We start from the raw sequence: 21961 nt of genomic DNA on the forward strand, positions 1-21961 counted from the left end.
TTGCAGTCTCTGCACCTGAAAGTCAAAATGAGCTACAAAATAAATAGGACTTTTTGGTACGTTTTTCTGTACATCTGTATAATTCATACCTGCTTGTTACACTGTAACTAACGTGTATCCTAACTGGACACAAGTACATGTGAGGTGTGGTTATAAAAAAGCTTTTTAATTTTTTTTTTTTAACTAAACTACAAACATTTAAAAACATACTCAAAAGGAGATCATAGAGTTATGAACTTACGTGTCAGTTAGGGTTTGTGCTCGAAGAATGTCACCTGCCATATCAGTAAACAAAGGGTTTTGCTGCCATCAGTCACTGCAGCCACCCTGGACCATGCACCCTGAGGGGATTCAGGACGGAGAAAACCAGAACACTGGCCCTAAACACTAAGGTGCATATCAAATGAAAAATTTCAAGAAGCCCAGATTCTTGCATCTTTCCATACATGGAAAAGCGCTGAATTCATTAACTTGCAATGTCTGGTTTTCCTTAGTTCTTTAATTAACAGTAATCTTTTGATGTTCCAGCTCCCTGGGGGTTTTATTGTTTGCTTTTTGTTTTTGCTTTTTGTTTTTGCAAAAACTATCCGGCTCCTCCCTTGCCTCTTTGGAGCCGAGCCTCAGAGTGATCTGAGAGGCTGTGAAGTCCTCAATTAAGTCTGCTGACTAGTACATAATTCTCAGCTTTTAGGCTGTGCAATTTTTTTTCAGTCGCAGTCTCAAAAGCCAGATGTACCCATGTTAGGATAATATGAGGGAAGTTTAAAGTTACGGCTGGGGTGTGAGGAACCTCAGAGGGAACGGAGCAGTCCTAGGGGCAAGTGCCAGGAGGCTGTTACCTCCCTGAGGTCCAGAGACCAGGGAAGAGAGTGGTTCCTGGGACCCTAGCAGACAGCGTGGGAAGGGGGACACCTGGAGAGGGGCAGTGACCTTCGGTGGTCAAGGGGTAGAGATAACCTTCAGCAAGTCAGCAGGGAGAGGGAAATAAACATTTAGATTCACTCTCCTCTCTCCCTCCCTCCCGGCTAGGAAACCAGGGGGCAAGGGAGACACAGATATCATCCAGCTAACCAATAATCTTAATTCCATCTGCAAAGCACCTAGATTAGAATCTTGGAATCTTTAGAATTCAGCCAACCACAATGATCAGCATTTTGCCAATCTTAGGTAACTCACCTTTCTTTAAATTACAGTGTATTTTTAGAAAGCAGGTTTATTGAGATTATAATTCATATGCCATACAATTCACCCATGTAAAGTGTACATTCAATTTTTTTTGGTATATTACATTAGTAATTTTAAAAATCGTGGTAGACTATATATTACATAAAATTTGCCATTTTTAAGTGTACATGTGTCATTAAGTACATTCACAATGTTGTATAACCATCATCACTATTTATATCCAAAACTTTTTCATTACCCTAAGTAAAAACTCTGAAACCATAAAGCAATAACCCCCATTCCTCTTGCCCCTAGCACCTGGTAAACTCTAATCTACTTTGAGTCTCTATGAATTTGTCTATTCTAGGTACCTCACATAAGTAGGATCATATAATATTTGTTCCTTTGTGTCTGGCTTATTTCATTTAGCACAGTGACGCCAAGGTTCATCCATGTTGTAGCATGTGTCAGAACTCCATTACTTTTTATGGCTGGATATTATTCCCTTGTATGTGTACACTAGATTTTGTTTATCCTTTCATCTAGTGATGGAATCTTGGGTTATTTTCATGTTTTGGCTATTGTGAATAATGCTGCTATGAACATTGGTGTACAAGTATCTGTTCGAGCTCCTGCTTTCAGTTTCTTTGGGTGTATACCTAGGAGTGGAATTGCTGGATCATATGGTAATTGTGTTCAACTTTTTTTTTTTTTTTTTTTTTTTTGCGGTATGCAGGCCTCTCACTGTTGTGGCCTCTCCCGTTGCGGAACACAGGCTCCAGATGCGCAGGCTCAGCGGCCATGGCTCATGGGCCCAGCCGCTCCGCGGCATGTGGGATCTTCCCGGACCGGGACACGAACCCATGTCTGCTGCATCGTCAGGCGGACTCTCAACCACTGCGCCACCAGGGAAGCCCGTGTTCAACTTTTTGAGGAACCGCAAAATGGACTTCCTTGGTGGCTGCACCATTTTACGTTCCCACTGGAAATGCACAAGGGTTCCAATTCTCCACATCCTCCTCAACACTGTTATTTTCTGTTTTTGTTTTTGATAACCATCTGCCACCCTAATGTGTGTGAAGTGATATCTAATTGTGGTTTTGATTGGCTTTCCCCTAAAGGTTAATGATGTTGACCATCTTTTCATGTGCTTATTGGCCATTTGTATATCTTCTTTGAAAAAATGTTTATTCAAATCCTTTGTCCATTTTTGATTGGGTTGTTTTTACTATTGTTATTGTTGAGTTATAGTTCTTTACATATTGTGGATATTAACCCTTATCAGATATAGGATTCACAAATACTTTCTACCCTTTCATGGGTTGTCATTTCACTTCTTTTTTAAAAAAATATTTATTTGTTTATTTATTTATTTGGCTGTGTCAGTTCTTAGTTGCGGCACGCAGGATCTTCATTGCCGCGTGCAGGATCTTTTTAGTTGCAGCATGCGAACTCTTAGTTGTGGCATGTGGGATCTAGTTCCCTGACCAGTGATGGAACCTGGGCCCCCTGCATTGGGAGCACAGAGTCCTAGCCAGTGGACCACCAGGGAAGTCCCTCATTTCACTCCTTTGATGCACAAAAGTTTTGAATTTTGATGAAGACCAATTCATCTTTTTCTCTTGTTGCTTGTGCATTTGGTGTCATATACAAGAAATCATTGCCAAATCCAACATCAGGAAGACTTTTCCCTCTGTGCTGGCCTCCAAACAATTAAAAGCAGCAATCAGAACCCACAAATCTGATTTTTGGAGAGCAGTGTTGTTCTTATCGCTCACCCTGGCCCTAACAAGCTGCACTAGGAATGTGGGCTGCTGTCCCCACAGCTGAGTGTATTGGGGCTGAGGGGTGGGTGATGGTTGCCACTATTAAGAGGAAATTGACCAAAATGTATCAGCCTTTCATCAAGCTCTCTCCTGGCTGCTGCAAGCATTCTACTAGACACAGAGTTCCAAAGTACTTTATTCAGACGGCTCCTGCCAGTTCAACTGCTGTTTTGACAGATGGATAGATTCCTAAACCTTCCTACTCCACCATCTTCCCTGACGTCACCTTTACGATTTTATGACCAGAATAAAACACTGAAAGTTTTAGCCCTAACATAAGTTGTACCTGTCAATAAATCCACATTGGCAGGCTGTAACTGATTCCACTATGGTGCCATTTTACGAGCAGGCCCTGACGTACCAGGTCCCTTCTCTACAACAACTTCAGCTCTGAGCACCTTGTTCCTGCTATTTCTGAGCCCCCTACACTCTGTCCAAGTCAACAGTCCATTCTCATCCCCCCAGGGGTCAGCACGGGTGGCACTTCCCATTGGTGGCAGCTTAGAACAGAACGGGGGTCTCACTCCGTGGCCAAGGTCAGGAAGGTATCTTTGTTCCTTCTGGACATGAGGAGGGGAGAAAAACACAGCTCATCTTCAGAACTGAATCAGGAAACCCTATTGCCTGTAGCTAAAATTTTTCTAAAAAATGAAAACAATGTTTGGGCTTCCCTGGTGGCACAGTGTTTGGGAGTCTGCCTGCCGATGCAGGGGACACGGGTTTGTGCCCCGGCCCGGGAAGATCCCACATGCCGTGGAGCGGCTGGGCCCGTGAGCCATGGCCGCTGAGCCTGCGCGTCTGGAGCCTGTGCTCCGCGACGGGAGAGGCCACAACAGTGAGAGGCCCGCGAACCGCAAAAAAAAAAAAAAAAAAATGAAAACAATGTTTAAAAGGGTGACTTGATATCCACAATAGAATTAATTTTTAAGTCAAATATCAGCCCTTAAGTTCAGGGACTCACTTGGGAAACAAACCATCCCTTATAACACTGGGGACTAAATAGGTTTTGCAGATTATTAAACGGCTATCTTTCCATTGTGAATCCGCCTCCCGAGATTAAATATCTTCATTCATACAAGATAGAGGGAGATTTTTTAACAAAAAAAAAAAATTTATTTTCTGCACTAATATTTATACAGCTGTAAACTCAAATAATCATCCAATACTTGTACAAATCTGGGGAACAGTTAATAAGCACCTTCAATGGTTTCCACAGTTTAAGAATTTATCATTTACAAAATTTTAGAATGAGTTTAGTAAAATGAATAAGATAGTTATAAACATTATACAAAGTCATGACAAAACATTTGATATAGAGGGCTCAATATGGAATGATAAATATAAAATTAAACTAATTTATGGGGTTGGGCTATATAAAAGACCCATGTGTTCCCCAAACCTTGTGATTCTTGGGGATATGTGCCTCTCAAAACAAACTCCAATTATTCAAGGAAAGGCTCTCTTGATTCAGGTCTCATGTACTGCAAAAAAGGGGGTGGGAGGGGCTGAGTGTCCTGAGGTTTGCAGATAAGAAGAGGGGTCTCTTCCTTAAGGAGAAAAACAGGCATATTCTTCCATGTCAAGTGTATAAGTGTTCTCTGGCAAGACATACCATTTTTTTCTTTGGTGTTATTTAAGAGTTTTTCTCATTGCTGTTGTTAAATCCCCTCCTCCACCCTTTCTCTTGGGCTTTCCATTCCTGCTCTTGGTCAATCTCTTTGAGATACTTCTGAGTCTTCTCTACTCCCTTACCCCGATCTTTACTGACTCAAATTCCTTAATCTCAGCTTTCAATCCAAAATTTCTATCATTTTAGGACTCTGGGAAGCAGTTGACAAAAAAAACAAGCAAACAAACAAAAAAACCCACTAGCTATATATAGTCAGGAGAGGTTTTCTAAACAAACTGTAGAAACATACACATGAAATGTGGCAATGGTCCTTTTAATTACACCAATGAGCAATAAATGGTCTGGATCACTAGTATAAATATTCAGTTTGGCCCTCCTGGATTGTGATTTTGCATGAGAATACAGCCAGCAAGGGCCATGGATAGAGGGAGAAACAAAGGAGAAGAAAGCTTATGGTTGATTGTAGATTGGATCTCATGGGTGGAGGCCAGAGGTGAGGGACTATAGGGGGTGTCATCACTGGTACCAGCCCCAGCCTGTGTCTCAGATGGGTCTCCATTAGGAGGCTGGACACAGGTGCTAGCCGTGGGGCTGTGCCACCCCAGAGACCAGATGCTAGGATCCAAGTGCTCTGGTAATCTTTGCTATAATTTAAGGCACATCTATAGAATCCCCATCCTCAAACATCTGACTCTACACATTGAAATTCCTACTACAGGACACTCCTTTGATTTGAGCATTTGACTACCAAAGACTACTGCTGAAATGCCAATAATTTAGCTGGGAGAGGCTTCTCAGTATCATCCACCAAATACCCATTTATCCTTCGGACAGGGTGGGTTTTGACCAAAAAGCAGGGCTTGCTCTCTATAATGTGGGCCTTGGGCAGGATGCAGGTGGTACAGAACTCAGGGGTTAAAAGCCAGGAGTATAAAGAGGGAAATCAGAGCACCAAGACGAAAGTGTGGGAGGGCTAACTCCCTCCTTTGCTCACAGCCTTGCCTAGACAATCCTGGCTGGTGTGTTCAGCAGCTGACGGGATGATGGGTATCTCAGAGTGAGGCTGAGCTCGTAAGGCCACAGGGAAGGGGCAGTTCAGGCCTGGGGAGGTTCTGCTCACCACTGGGGTGTTAAGGTTGGGGAAAGTTTCCAGCACCAGGATGGGGCATATAATCTTCACTCAGGGCTGTATAAACTTGTCTGCGGGTTGGGGTCAGGGAGGTTTTCTGTCTTTGCGTAGGAGTAGAGGCTTTCCCATTCCAGAAGTGCAGGGCATATGTTTTGGGGAACAGTGAGGGCAATGCTGTTGGGGCTCAGGCTGGGTTGGCCCTGGACCTGGTGGCCACTTAGCCACCAGGTCAGACAGTTTTCAGTCTGGACCCTTTCAAGTAGGGTATTGCTGTGAAATACTTTAGAGAGGGAATGAGGCACTCTTGTTTTCATTTCCGCTCGATACAGTCAACGCCCAGGGTATTGTCAGGGCAACGGCAGGTCCTGCTTCCTGGGGTGGCCAAGCAGAGGTGGGTGCAGCCACCATTGTTCACTGAGCAGTAGTTGTGACCTGGAAAAGGCAGAAGTCAGCTCAACAGCTAAGAGAGTGGCCTCCATACTAGACCCCTTTTTGGTCTCTGGGAGGCCAAGCTTGTGGGGGCTCCTGGGCAACAGGGAAGGCTGCACAGGGCACTCAGCTCAGCTTATCTATCGGCTGTTTCCTCATCATTAAGGATTTGCCAGATGTGCAAAAACCTTGATTCCTGATCTGGGGGCTATGCAGATTTACCACTGAAGCTATTAAACAGATCTCAGGGAGGGTTTTCCAGCTCTGAACAGAACATGGGGTTGGAATTTTAAAGCACAATGTGTTCTTTATCTAGCTTGGCCACTTGACTGGGGGACAGGAGGGAAACCAGGAAGGAGGTTGGGTTAGGGGAGAGAATTTGGAGAGGCAGCCTAGCATAGACTCAAGCCAGGCTGCATAGCTCATCCCTGGTTCTGCCATCGTGAGCACCATAAGTGACCGTGTGACTCTGGGCAAGTGGCTTCAGTTTCCTTATTTATAAGGTGAGCATAATCATAGTACCTACCTCATAGGGTTGCTACAAGGATTAAGTGAACGAGTGGATACAAAGCACTTAGTATGCTAAGTGACTTAATATATGTGATATACCTAGCTCACAGTAAGTATCACATCCATGTTTGCCTGGTAATTATTATTATGAATTACTGTTGTTGCTGTCAGGCCAAATGGATGGATTTTAAAGCAGCAGAGATCCTAACACTGATGTTCTTCCTTGGAACCTGAAGACCGCATACTTTTAGACCCAGCCCTAAGAGTCGATACTTTTCCTCACCCTTATCCTCTATCCACTTCATTCTTTAACATTTTCTATTGATTCATCTTGGCTCACCTACTCAATAATGAAGACCCATGACGGAAGGGACTGTGTCTCACCTGCCACGTGATAAGGGCTATGAGAGGCCACATAGGTAGCAGCCGGAGTGTGGGCTCTGAGCCCCAGAGTGCTTCCAGCCCCCTGACCAGCTACAGCACAGGTGAGTTACCTTCAGGACACTGAGACAGGGCCATGGTGATGCCATACAGCCGGGTCTGTTTGTGGGGATGGAAGGAATCCGTCTCTCTGGAAATAGCAAGATCCACAGCGACCACGGAATTCCTACAGAGCACCAAAAGATGGGAGGTTAAAATACATCTAAGGTCTTGAACTTTTCTCTAGGGGGCAGCCTCTTTTGTTGTTTGGGGGATAATTTGGAGGCCATAAACAGATTCACTGGCCTTGCTTCCTAGCCATCCCTCCCTCTTCCTAGGATGAGACAAGTGTGCAGTTCTCTGGCTTCCTAAAAAAAAAACTGGAAAAGGTCAGCTAGCTCTTCCCTCCGGCTCTAAATTCCAAGCTGGGAAATCGACTTTCTATACAGATGCCCTTGCCACATCTGCTTGCTTGGTTTAACCCCACCTTCCTGCAGGAAGAGCTGGTCAAGAAGCGGCTTTGGGAATACTGCAGTTTAAGAATTAAAATAAAATAGGGGCATGGAGCCCACCAGCCAAGTGACCGAGATCGGCTCCTGGGGAGAGAATAGACATGCTCAGGAAGTCCAAGTCTGCACTTGAAGCTGCCCATCAAGGAGCATCCAGATGATACATGGCATCCCCTGCTTCCCTAGAAGCCCCGCCTCCCATTCCTTGCCCTCCTCTCTGACAACCAAAGGGCGAGGCAGAGGGGGCACCTCTGGAGGCAGGAAGGTCAAGCCAAGAGGCCACTTGGGAAGGGCGTGGCCTCCAGAGAGGGCGTCAGGGCAGGCCCCCCAGCCCCCACGCTCCAGCTGCTGACGTACGTCTTCCAGTCTGTGTAATAGAGATTCTTCCCGAAGCTTGTAACGGCGAAAGGATACTGGAGCCCTTCAAGAACCTTGCGTCTGCTGGGCTGATCGGGCTTCAGGCATTCGGCCCGATGGGTGCCTGTGTGGGGCAAACACAAATCGTCCATTGTTCATACAAGAAATGGGCCCTTTGTGTCCAAAAATGAGAGTAATGAGGGCAAGGGTGAGAGGGAGCGCTACAGGCTCATATCCTAGAGAACACAAGAGTTGCTCTTCTAAACTGGAAAGTTGTCTGTTCATCCTCCCTGGCCCCTCATTGATCAACACCCCCTCCATCCAGTACCCATACCTGGTTCTGATGGGGAGACAGAAGCTGGAGCAGAGGAAGAGCACCCCGTTTCACCAGTTCCCAGGGACTTAGGAACGATGCCATCTTCCAACTCCTGCTCAAGCCCCTCCTCCTTGAAGCCTCTCCAAACCTCCCCTCCCTGCATTCAGAGCCCTTAGAATTGCCGAGCTGCACAGCCTCGCCTTAATACCCGCATCATGACCAACTTAAGGCTTGGGCTTTCACTTAACTGTGCACGCTTTACTCCCTGCATCCCCCGTGGCACCCGACAGTGTCTAGAACAAAGCAGGAACACAAGAGAGACTTGATGGATGACTGACATTCCTCCCCGACTGAGCATCTTGCCCACATCCCTCGCCTGAGGGACACCCCAAATCTGCCCAGGCAGGAGCACACATCAGGGCTGCATTACTTTATCTTCCTTGGCCTCAAGTCCTGCCTAAGCCCCTGCGGACAAGCGGGAGCTACAAGAATGTTAAGTTGTGACTTGCTTAATAGGTATCAGGACGAGGACAGGCTCTGGGGGTCAGCAAACTTTTTCTTAAAGGGCCAGTTAGTAACTAGTTTAGGTTTTGTGAGCCAAGAGGCAAAAACCCAGGACATTATATAAGCATTTATATAACCTTTTATTTATTTATTTTACAGTATCAATCTATTTTATTAATGTAAACAAATATTTTACTGAAAATGCCAAGGTTTAGTTTGTCCCCAGTCTGAAAGGTGGAGTATTTATATCAAATTATTTGGTCTTTGGGAGAAGACTTGACTGTACTGTGAAAATGACTATGACTAGGCTGAATGTGTGATTTGTACTACATTTCTGAGATGTTCAGATTCTTGCATGTGAAATATAAAATGAGCCTCAGCAGGAGTGTGAGACTAATAAATCTGAGCCAACTAGTTTGTCTGCAAAGAAGTCTATGGATTGAGAAAACTTTTAGATAGCTCTAATGACAACTGAATTAAGTTGTCATTGTCTTAAATCTGAAACTCTGAAGCATCCTATAATAAGAAATTTTGCATTACCACTTGAGCTTCCCTAAATAGTCTTATAAAAATGCAAATTAAAATACACAGTGTTTTGGAGGCCTCGGTGACATCGTATTACGGCGTAATACTCAGTTAGAAATGACCATGTAGATTATACACTCAGTAAAAATGGGTAGAGTCCAGAGCACACGATGGCACTGGTAACTGCAGGCAGGCCCATCAAACTTTGCTTCCATCTTTTAAAGCACTGTACACAAGTACTATTGGATGTGGAAGAATGAGACACCTTCTTTATATCTTTGAAAGTTCTTTTCCCTTTATTTGGCCCTTCTCTTCCTATGTGAGGTGGGAACTTGCCATGGAGGTCTCCCTGTTTTCCAAGAGGCAGTGAGAATGCATGATCCTGGGCTGCTTCTTTAAGGCTCTTCACTGGGGCTTCTTAAAATGCTTGAGGGAAATGAGTAGGAGAGAGGGAGGGATCAATAGCGCATGGTTGATGCAAGATGCTGATAATTTTGTTGGTGGCAAATAGGAAGCTGAAGCTCCACCTACATTTTTCTCCAGAACTCCACACTCCAGAGGCCCTCCTTTCCACGTGCTGTATATAACCTTTTAAAATGTAACATTTAAAAATGTGAAAACCGGGTCTTCCCTGGTGGTGCCGTGGTTAAGAATCTGGCTGCCAATGCAGGGGACACGGGTTCGAGCCCTGGTCTGGCAAGATCCCACATGCTGCGGAGCAACTAAGCCTGTGTACCAAAACTACTGATCCTGTGCTCTAGAGCCCATGAGCCACAACTACTGAAGCCATAACTACCGAAGCCCGCGCGCCTAGAGCCCGTGCTCTGCAACAAGAGAAGCCACCACAACGAGAAGCCCACGCACCGCAGCGAAGAGTTGCCGCAACTAGAGAAAACCTGTGCGCAGCAATGAAGACCCAACATGGCCAAAAATAAAAACAAATAAATAAATTAATTTTTTTAAAAATGTGAAAACCGTTTATAGCTCCTGGGTTATACCAAGGAGGTTGGATTTGTCCCAAGGCTGTAGTTTGCTGACCCCTGACCTGGAAGATTAAGAGCTCTCCCTAGACTGTGTCAAGCCTAGAGAAACAATAAATTTCAGAGCAAAGATATGCAGCTATTGTTTGTGCAGGAAAAAAGCAGTTATCTTAAGCTCTCTTCCCCATAACAGATAATCTTGATAGTAAAGGGGGTAACAATAATTGTTTGGTAAAAAACAAGGCACTGTTCCAACCCCAGGAGCCAGGCCTGGGGCTTTCCATCACCTGCATCCACCCAGCAGAGTTGAGATGAGTAGGCGTCAAAGGTCAGCCCGTTGGGCAAACCCAGGTCATCCTGCACAAGGATCCTCCGGTTTGTGCCATCCATGTAGGAAGTTTCGATTTTGGGGCTATCTCTGTTCCAGTCTGTCCAATAAAGATTCCTGGAGGAGGAAAAGGAGGAGAAAGAGGAAGAAAAATATGAAGATGCATGAGAAAAAGTTCACTTAGAAAACACTTAAGACTCACAGACTTGGAGAATGAACTTATGGTTACCAGAGGGGAAGGGTTGAGGGGAGGGATAGTTAGGGAGTTTGGGATTGACATGTACACGCTACTGGTGGCGCAGTGGTTAAGAATCCGCCTGCCAATGCAGGGGACACGGGTTCGAGCCCTGGTCCTGGAGGATCCCACATGCCACAGAGCATGTGGCATCTAAGCCCGTGCGCCACAACTACTGAGCCTGCACTCTAGAGCCCACGAGCCACAACTACTGAGCCTGTGCTCTAGTGCCCGCGAGCCACAACTACTGAGCCTGTGCTCTAGAGCCCATGCACCACAACTATTGAGCCTGCATGCCACAACTACTGAAGCCCAGGTGCTTACAGCCCATGCTCTGCAACAAGAGAAGCCACCGCAATGAGAAGCCCGCGCACCGCAACAAAGAATAGCCCCCGCGTGATGCAACTAGAGAAAGCCTGCGCGCAGCAGTGAAAACGCAACGCGGCAAAAAAAATAATTAATTAATTTTAAAACAACGGATAACCAGCAAAACCTACTATATGGCAGAGGGAACTCTGTTCAATATTATGTAACAACCTAAATGGGAAAAGAATTTGAAAAAGAATAGATACATGTATATGTATAACTGAATCACTTTGCTGTACACCTGAAACTGACACAACACTGTAAATCAACTCAACTCTAATATAAAATAAAAAGTTAAAAAAATAACAACAACAACAAAAAATTAAAAAAAAAAAAAACTTTAAAAGAGGGGAATTCCTTGGCAGTCCAGGGGTTAGGACTCCGCGCTTTCACTGCTGAGGGCCTGGGTTCCATCCCTGGTTGGGGAACTAAGATCCTGCAAGCTGCAAGGTGCAGCCAAAAAAAATTAAAATAAAATTTTAAAAATAAAGTTTATTATGGAAAAAAAAACACTTATAAAGAACCGATGGTGAAGACATTAGCAGACACTGAGACACAGAATGGCTAAAATGGATCTGCAGGCGTCAAGACATTTTCCTTTGCAAAGACCCTTGGATTTGGCTCTTCACTTGAATCTTTCTGTTACTCACGATTTCACTCCCCTTAGACATAAGTTACATATTATATCTCAGTAAAACTGTTTAAAAAACCCCAGAACGGGCTTCCCTGGTGGCGCAGTGGTTGAGAATCCGCCTGCCGATGCAGGGGACACGGGTTCGTGCCCTGGTCCGGGAAGGGCAGATGCAAATAGAAGAGACGCACACACAGATTTACACAAAGATACCCTCTCACGGAATCCGTCACGATGCCTCTGGGATTCACCAAATCAGTCTCAAACAGCACCCGGCGCTGGGTCCCATCCAGCTTTGCAACTTCTATCCGATCCAGGTGAGAATCCGTCCAGAAGATGTTGCGGCCAAGATGGTCAAGAGCAATGCCTTCTGGGCTTCCAAGATCTAGAAGCAAACACCAAACATGGGCTTCCAAGATCTAGAAGCAAACACCAAACACTCCTGATTTTTTTTAAAGCAAGTAAGATGAGGTTTTTCTGATTACTCAGTGCTATTTCACCTGGCATCCAATCCTCGCACCTTGAAAAAACAAATGGGAGTGTTAAATGCTTGTTGTTTAAGATAAGTAACACTTAGTGACAAATTGAAAAATGCTACTCATTCCCTCGATGGACATCCACCCTGTGCACTACATTGGGAGCCAGGCCCATAAAGATGCTGAAGCTGTGGCCCTGCCTTCAAGAAGAAGCCCACAGCCAATCACAGTTCAGACTGAGTTCCAGGTTCTGTGGGAACATGAAGGAGGGGCACTGGACTCAGCGTGGGGAGACCAGGGAGGGATTCCTGGGGAAGATAACACCTCCTAAAGCTGGCTCCTGCAGAAACAACAGGACTTCGGCAGGCAAAGATCCTGGATAAAGGTTTTCCGGGTAGTGGGACCAGCACATAGGTCTAAAGGAAGAATAGACATGGCCTGAAGTAAACCATATGTCATTTTGCATGGCTGGAGACCCCGAGGGTGGTGGGTGGCCAGAGATGAAGTTAGGATGCCCGTGTTAATGAGCTTAGAGCTTACTCCTTATGCAAAGGGGAGGCACAAGAAGATCTGAAGATGGGAACAGGACAGATTTACCTTATTCATCAATGGGGAAAAAAGGTCATTTCAGAGAAATAATATATGCAAGAAATCACAGCTGTTATTACTTTTATACAAGTATTATGATTACAAAGAAGGGGTGTCAGGAATTGTGAATAGCACCCAGAAGTCCTACTAGGCTATAAGCAACTGATTTCCAAACCAGGGGTTGCCACAGCCTCAGCTGACTGCAATGGGAACCTTCAGGACCCACCTAACCCAATCAGGAGTTCAAGATTGCAATGGTTTCCTGACTAGAAATACAATCAAGTTAAAAGCTAAAACCCCACCAGGGTTTTACTGGTGTCATCTGGGATTCTTTCCCCTCTGCTGATTATAGAATCGAAGGTCATCTAGTACAGCTGGAAGTGGAAACAGGAAGGGGGAGCGCCGAGGATGGAGCTAACCTGCCCCAGGGGCCTGGAACGAGGAAACAAACCCAGCACTGTTTTTTTCTTCTTTCTTTCTTTATTTGGTTGCATCGGGTCTTATTTGTGGCAGGCGGGCTCCTTAGTTGTGGCTCGCTGGCTCCTTAGTTGTGGCAGGTGCAGCACTGTGTTCTTTCATCAATAGAGAAGCAATCCCGACCTTCAGCCCCCTCCACATCGGCTTTCACTAGACCCCTCATACAATCATGACTGTGAATGCCGGCAATGTCTAAGCCCCCTCAAAGGACCCCCACCAGAGGAAGTTTATTAAGAATTAAAAACAGCAGTTTCTAATTTTAAACAAGTTCTTTATTGTTCTAACCAAAAGTAAAGATTTATAAAGTATTAAAATATTTTCCATGTCCCTAGAGGCAAAGAGATGGTGAGACTGAACTCCAAAGGCCCCTTTCAACTTTCAGACAATATCAGAAGAAATCATTCTGGGGTATATTTGGAATGAGTACATCCTGTCTGAGAGGCATGAGCTATTCAGACACACATAGAACAGTGGGACCAGGGAAGGCTGTTCAATGAGCGTCTCTTTACAAGTTCCAGGAAGGAACTCCATGTCACGTTGTCTCTTTATAAACAGCCCTGCTCTTGACGTCAAACCCAAGAGCAACCATACCTCCTTCCCCAACCAGGAAAATACTTTATGGGATAAGGAGCCAAAGGAAAGGCCTGGAAAACCTCATCCTTTGCTGTGAGTCAGGGCAAGATGGGAAGACGTCAGGGCAATATATTCCACACTGATTATGTTGAAAAGAAACAGATGACAATACTTATCAAAGATATTTGGCTAGGACTTTAACCCAAGGAAAGACAGAGAAACCCAGGATTCAGACGTTATGAAATTAAGAAGAAAAGAAAAAGAAAAGATACACACTGCTATTTTCACTCACTAGGAATGTACCAACACATACCATGATGAAGATGTAAGTGGAAGTTTCTTTCTCTCTTTTTGAAATTAAAAAAAAAATGTATCCCTAGGGATCTTTCTTCTACAAAGATCACATTCTGATTTAATTCTGTGTTTTCACAGTGGGCTTTTGTCTGGAATGTTTCTTACTGAGCTTAAAGCTTTCTTGGATTATCGGTTCCAAAAGCAACAGGAAATAGCAAACGATGACCTACTCCCCTCTTCCACTGGGTTTTGAAGTTAAATCACAGATAATAGCAACAACATTTTTAACAGTGATAAGATGCAAAAAGGCATTTTCTAATTTCTGTTCATTAAAGCAAGCCATGAAAACTAGCAGACATTATTTAAATAGCCGACTGGATTCCAGAAAAGGATTTGAGGTCTCTGTCCAAAGTCAGACATATTTAACTCAACCTCAGTTTAATTCCTGCTACATCATCTCTTCTGAAGGAGCCAAGGAAGGAAAAACATGCCCCAGGGGCTACTCCGCAGGCACAGGGACCCTTCCAGAGTACCAATTTCTAGGGAAATGTTAAATTGGAAATTAGAAAATCTACACTTGGCCCCAAGTAAAAAGAAATACCAAAGAGGCTCATATATTTTAAGGATGTATCTTTGACTTGAGTGTTTTGCAGAGGAAAGAAGGTGATTTCACACAGCAAATATCACTGGCATGACAATGTCTTTTGACTGAAAGTATCTGCAAGTCAGCTCATGAGTCACAGACTTAGTAATGTGTAATATTTGACCTTTTCAGTACAGGAGGATTTTTACAGGCCCTTGGATTTTTGTCATAATGGACTTGAATCTTGATAAAACGTATCTACCTAAAATAGCCTTGGCTTGTTGAAGGTAGGCATTAACATAATAGAGTCCTCGGCTTAAATCAGCAACCGTAAGTTAAGGAATTGAGGTTAAGTGTTGAGGGGTAAGCTGTGCCAAAGTGCCATGTGCTTTATCATCAGTGATGCAACAAAAACAGAAATGTCTGTAAGAGTTCAGCCTGATTTTCTGTACTCTTCTGGCAATCTGAGCAAGGTCCAGTGGGGGCGCGGTAGAAGAGAGGAGACCCACCCCCACCATGAGATTACAGGTTGAAGTGACAACCCTTCAACTGGAAAACTGTCTTGCGAATAGACTCACTTCTCAGGGACTATATTTGCCAATATGCTCGTGATCCTTCCATCTTTACGATCTATCTGCTTAATGCCTGATGGACCAACCCCCTGGGGCAGACAGTCTGAGAATCGGTTCTAGGCTCAGCAGCCAGAGGGTGAAATGTATATCCAAACTGGATGGTTGAGTTTGGCCTTTATTATTCCTTAAAACTGGCTACAGAAGCTTTCAGAGACAGGCATGGACATTTACCCCGTTTTAATTTTATTTTCCTTAGGCTAGCAACAAATCCCAGCTAAGGTGTTCATGATTTAGTGATGAGTCCTCAGAGGACTCTTCAGAGAAGGCTGGAAAGGGCGATGTTTGAGGTTGAGAACCCAGCCCCTCTCAGATTACCATATCCTGTAACCAACCATACACCGCACCCCTCCACTCTCTCCCAAGAGCCACGTGGGCTGCTAGAAGCAAAACCCGAAAAGGAAGACTGACATTTGCTTGCCCACCTTGTCGAATGATGGTGCTTGGCTCTCCACCATGCAGACTGGCTCTCCCAATGGAAGGCTGACTGATGTCGGTCCAGTAAACCATCTTGTCCACACAGTCGAAGGCCAGTCCAATGATGACTTTATCCTGGAAGTGCAGACCAGTGGTGAGAGTGGTCCACCTACTAGTGAATGATGATGGTGGGACTCTTTCCTGTGCTTAGAGGCATTTAGATACCTTTTGAAATGAATTGTCTTCAAGTCTTTGTCTTTTTTTTTTTTTGGCTGTGCCATGCAGCATACAAGATCTTAGTTCCCCGACTAGGGATCAAACCCATGCCCCCTGCAGAGGAAGTGCAGAGTCCTAACCACTGGACCACCAGGGAAGTCCCTCTTTTGTCCATTTTAAAAATTAAATTATTGAGTTGAAGGAGTTCTTTATATATTTCAGATAAAAATCTGTTGTCATACACATATATATGTATGTATGTATATGTATATTTTTTCTTAGTAAATAGCACTTTTTCATTTTCTTAATGATGTTTTTGGAGAGCAAAAGTTTTAAATTTGTATTAAGTGCAATTTTATTTTTCTTTATGGCTAATGCTTTTTGTATATCGTCTAAGAAATCTTTGCCCAACTGAAAATCATAAAAATTAAATAAAAGACATAAATATTGGAAAGGAAGAGGTAAAATCACTCTATTGTAAGACTATGATTATTTATGTAGAAACTCCAGGGAAATCTATAGTAATATTTTAATTAAAAATTGAATCTAGCAAGGTTGCAGGATCCAAGGTCAATGTAAAATTGTATTTCTACATACCAGCAAAAAGTAGAATTTTAAAATAATAATGTTTATAATAGCAGGAAAATATTTAAGAATAAGTATTTTAAAATGTGCAAGATTCTATACTGAATACTAAAAAACATTGTAGAGTGAAATTAAAGTAAGGCCCAAATAAATGAAGAGATGTTAGTTTAATGGATCATAAGATTTAATATTGCTAAGATATCCAAAATAGAGTTTAGGATATCCCTAAATAGAGTTAAAGATCCAGTGCTATCCATATCAAAATCCCAGCAGGCTTTTCTTTTCTTTTCTTTTTTTTCCTTTCCTTTCCTTTTCTTTTCTTTTTGGTAGAAACTTATAAGCTTACTCTAAAATGTATATGGAAATGCAAAGTGAGGCCCTGGGGACCATAGAAGTGTAAGACCAGGATGCTCTTTTACTGGGAGAATCAGGGTTATCAGCAGACACTTGCCCTCCAAAAGTCATGTCATAAAGGAACAGAGATCCTTACCATACACCATATACAAAAATTAGCTCCAAATGAAGCGAAAGTCTAAATGTAAGAGCTAAAAATACAAAACTCTTAGAAGAAAACATAGTTGAAAGCCTCATAACATTGGATTTGGCAATGATTTCTTGGATATGACATCAAAAGCAAAAATAGATAAATTGGATCTTATCAAAATTAAAAGCTTTTGTTCAGTAAAAGACACAATCAACAAAGTGAAAAGGCAACCAACCCATGGAAGGTGATAAAATATTTGCAAATCATGTAACTCATAAGGGGTTGATAGAATATATAAAGAACTCCTACAACTCAGTAACAATAAGAACAAAACAACCCAATTACAAAATGGGCAAAGGATATGAATAGACATTTTTCCAAAGATATATAAATTGTCCATAAGTATATGACAAGATGCTAACATCACTAATCATTAGAGAAATGCAAATCAAAACCACAATGAGATACCACTTTACATACATTAGGATGGCTACAATTAAAAAACAGAAAATAATAAGTTTTTGCAAGGTAGAAGGGAAATTGGAACCTTTGTGCTCTGGTGGTGGGAATGCAAAATGGTGCAGTGCTAAGGAAAACCGTATAGTGGTTCCTCAAAAAATTAAAAATGGAATTACCATGTAATTCCAGGTCTTGTTTATATACAAAAGAAGTGAAAGCAAGGACTTGAAGAGATGTTTGTAAATCCATGTACATAGCAACACTATTCACAATAGCCAAAAGGTGGAAGAAGCCCAAGTTCTCCACTGATGGATGAATGGATAAACAAAATGTGATACATCCATATAATGGAATATAATTCAGCCTTAAAAAGGAAGGAAATTCTGACACATGCTATGATGAACATGGATGAAATTTGAAGATATTATACTAAATAAAGTAAACCAGTTACAAAAGGGCAAATACTGTATGATTCCACTTATAGGAGGTCCCTAGAACAGGCAAATTCATAGAGATAGAAAGTAGAAGGGGATATACACTAACAAACGTAAGGTAGATAGCTAGTGGGAAGCAGCCGCATGGCACAGGGATATCGGCTCGGTGCTTTGTGACCGCCTGGAGGGGTGGGATAGGGAGGGTGGGAGGGAGGGAGACGCAAGAGGGTAGAGATATGGGAACATATATATATGTATAGCTGATTCACTTTGTTATAAAGCAGAAACTAACACACCATTGTAAAGCAATTATATCCCAATAAAGATGTTTAAAAAAAAAAAAGAAAGTAGAAGGGGATGCAAAGGGCTGGCAGGGGAGGAGGGAGTTTTTATTGAATGGATCCAGAGTTTCAGTTTGGGATGATGAAAAAGGTTCCGGAGATAGATGGTGATGATGGTTGTACTTAATGCCACAGTGGCATTAGCTACAGTTAAAATAGCTAGATGGTAAAGATAGATAGATAGATACATACATACATACATAGAAGGACAGACAGATAGATGATACATAGATAGGAAGGACACAGTGAATACTTACAAGGTTGTTTCAGCACTCTCCCTCCACTGATCCCATCTCAATTTCCTGCTTTTCATAGCCTCATTTGGCATTTAAGCCTCTCCCCTTGGTCTTGGGGGAAAACGACTTTCACACGGAATTTAACCCACCCCCACTACCCGGGAGTGTGTGCTAGTGGATACGAGGAAGAATGATGATTACCCCTTGAGGCATTTGTGCTTCAGTGGGGCAACAGGAAATCACAAAGATCACTTACACATTTGTTCAGCAAATATTTTTCAAGTGCCAAGCACTGTTTGGGATCTGCAAATACCCCTGTGAAACAAACACCTCCATGAAATAGACGGACAATTTCTGATCTTGCTGTGCTTATATTCTTCGTGGGAAGAGACACCTCAGACATAGAACACGTACTCTGATATACAATGTTTTGAGTAGTGCTGGGTGCCTGATGAAAGACAAAGCAGGGTAGGTGGAGGCTGCAGTCTGGATAGGGCAGCCAGGACAGGTTTCTCTAAGAGCTGATGTGCCAGCAGAAATTCAAGTGACATGTGGCAGTGAACCGTGCAATTGTCTGGAACGAGAGAACTCCAGGCAGGGGGACAGCAAGTGCAAAGGCCCTGAGGTGGGAGTGTGCATGGTGAGTTGAGGACCAGCTAGAAGGCCAGAAGGCTGCAGCCGGTGAGTGAGGGGGCAGTGGTAGGGAACGGGGTGGGAGAGGTAGCCGGAGGCCATGGAAAGAACTGGATTTTTTTCTGGGTGAAGGGAACCCATCAGAGGGTTTTGTGTTGGCGAAGAACATGAATCCAATCACGGCTGCTTTGCAGGAGGTTTTTGAAAAGCATTTTTACCATGGATGGACCTAGAGATTATCATCTCTAGTAAGTTAGTCAGAAAGAGAAAGACAAATACCATATGACATCATTTATATGTGGAATCTAAAATATGACACAAATGAGCTTATCTATGAAACAGAAACAGACTCACAGACAGAGAACAGACTTGTGATTGCCAAGGGGGAGGTGATGGGGGTGAAGGAATGAGAGTTTGGGATGAGCAGACATAAACAATTACATGGATAAACAAAAAGGATAAACAACAATGGATAAACAAGGTCCTACTGTAGAGCACAGGGAACTATGTCCAATATCCTATGATAAAACATAATGGAAAAGAACATGAAAAAGAATGTATATATATATATATTTATATGTATAACTGAATCACTTTGCTGTAGAGCAGAAATTAACACAACATTGTAAATCAACTCTACTTCAATAACATAAATTTTTTTAAAAGCAAGCATTTTTATTTTGCAGACTTTTTTTGATCATGTTTCCTCCCTGGTCAAAAAGAAGAGGGGGTATGGCAGTATGTAGAGATCCATGCAGGAAGAGAAAATAGGGCAGGTGGGAAAGACAGGGGAGTAGGGAAAGGAAGATGAGAAGAAAGTAACATTTCTACCCGGAATCTTTACGCAGGCTCTGCAACCAACACCGAGGGGTAATGAGGATTCCTGCTGGACTTTCATCTCTAAGAGCTGGTAGCCCACTCGCTGCTACTTCTTCACTCCTTAGAGGACCCTGATGGCCCCCACTGCCCTGGCAACCCTGAGTCCACAGCCAGAAACCTCCACCAGGTCTCAGGTTTGTTTTCCTGGCAGGAGGTCAGGATCCCAGACAGAAAATCTCCTCAGAAGTGTCTGACCTCTAACTAACGGACAAAAATTCCCCGACTCACAAAATGCATCTCTGAAGCTTTGAAAAGCTCTGGTTACTTACTGCCTCTGGGCAGACAGGCGCATCTTGAGCTGAGCGGCTGCCGAAAGATGAGTCACGTTGCTAATTTAGCAGGGATGGCAACATCAAACCTGGCAGATGCTCGCAGACAAGAGAGCAAACTCACATGATGCGCCCACCTGAGGGGTCAGATAGCAAAGGGGTCTCTCTGGAAGCCCTCCTGCTTCTGCTCCCACCCTCGAGCCTCACGGGGGTGTTTAGGAATACAGTGGCCCCGTTTAGCGGTGGACACCCAGGGCCACACAGAATGAGGAGGTCCTGGGTCCAGGGGTCCAGCCCTGGTCCCTGGGCTGACTGCACCCCACTCGTTGCTCCAGGCCATTGAAGCAGAAATTGTCACCAAGTGCCATCGGCCAGCACTCACCGGGGCATGAAGCAGCGCCTTGGCTTCCGTCTTGGTCATGGTGTTTCCCTCCAGGGGGAGGTGCTCTATCTTCCCGGTCTGGGCGAAGAGTAGGTGGGTCCCAGGTGGCAGGGGGATCACGGCGGTTGGAACTGAGGGTCCTTGGTGAACCGGGGGAGCCACTGTACTCAGACCTGGGTGGTGGGAGATGGCAATGAGTAAGGCCCCCGTGCAGTAGGAATGCACAAATGCACACGCGCGGGCGCGTGCACGGACTCACACACATGCACCCACACCGGGTCACGTCGCCCTCATGGCACCACAAACTGCACCGTTACACGTGCACGTTTAATATCCAAAAGCACAAGGAGCAGAAAGACCTCAGTCAATCAAAGGGCATTTGCGATGAAGATGATGCAGGGCCAGAGTTTAAAGGTCGATTGGAAAAAAACAATGGCTCAGTCTCCCCCTTAATGGAACTAACCTGGCTATCGGTGCCCCGCTCTGCACACGGGCTGCAGCAGTGAACAAAAACAATGCAACAGTGGCAGCCCTGAAACCCTGGCCACAGGGAGCTCGCACCCCAGCAGGAAGCTGCTGAGTCTTTTCATGCTCGAGGAGACCATCTGAGCGGACTAGCCCCACTCACCCCATCCCACGGGGGTGGGAGGGTCTCAGACGCCACAAACGGGAACACAGGCCTTCTGGGCTTTCCAGAACGAAGTGATGGGCAGGGCTAATCCTCCCTCAGACTCGGCCTTGCCTCCTACCTGCTGACCTGGTGACCCAGCACAGCTCCTGGCTCACCTGACAAGAGAATGTCCCAGGAGGGGACAGGCAGCCTGTACTGCAGGTAAGGAACATGCAGTGGCTGTCGGGAAACCTGGGCCCCAGACCTGGCCCTGACACTCGCTGTGTGGACACGTCGTGGACCTTCCTGGGCTCGTTTCCTGCTCTCTGAAGTGAGAGAACGGGACCAGGTCATCACCGAGCTCATTTTCCGTGCTTTTCTCTTGTCCATCTTGCCTGTTATACCCAATCAATGATATAAACCAATCTGGTGGACCTTTTTAATATCTCTGGAATCTATCCCTCCAAACTCACTGCCAGCATCTCAGGTCAGACCCTCGCCATTTCTCACCTGGATTAATTAGAAATACTGCAATTA

At 44.3% G+C, this 21961-nt stretch overlaps 1 protein-coding gene across 2 annotated transcripts in view; it reads right to left on the reverse strand.

Moving 5' to 3' along the window:
• Positions 1-3885: 3885 nt before the first annotated feature.
• Positions 3886-21961, reverse strand: part of NID1 (nidogen 1) — a 93003-nt gene continuing 74927 nt past the window's right edge. For both annotated transcript variants that reach the window (XM_029244926.1, XM_029244925.1), the window contains exons 14-20: positions 20815-20987; positions 15905-16031; positions 12073-12244; positions 10587-10744; positions 7975-8098; positions 7183-7295; positions 3886-6181 (exon numbers count right to left, since the gene is read on the reverse strand). In XM_029244926.1, coding sequence (XP_029100759.1) covers positions 6060-6181; positions 7183-7295; positions 7975-8098; positions 10587-10744; positions 12073-12244; positions 15905-16031; positions 20815-20987 — 989 coding nt within the window. In that variant the 3' untranslated portion in view covers positions 3886-6059. The remainder of the gene's footprint in view (positions 6182-7182; positions 7296-7974; positions 8099-10586; positions 10745-12072; positions 12245-15904; positions 16032-20814; positions 20988-21961) is intronic.

Source organism: Monodon monoceros, unplaced genomic scaffold (genome assembly GCF_005190385.1).
Source record: "Monodon monoceros isolate NGI ecotype Baffin Bay Population unplaced genomic scaffold, NGI_Narwhal_1 Super_Scaffold_4, whole genome shotgun sequence".
Classification (NCBI taxonomy): domain Eukaryota; kingdom Metazoa; phylum Chordata; class Mammalia; order Artiodactyla; family Monodontidae; genus Monodon; species Monodon monoceros.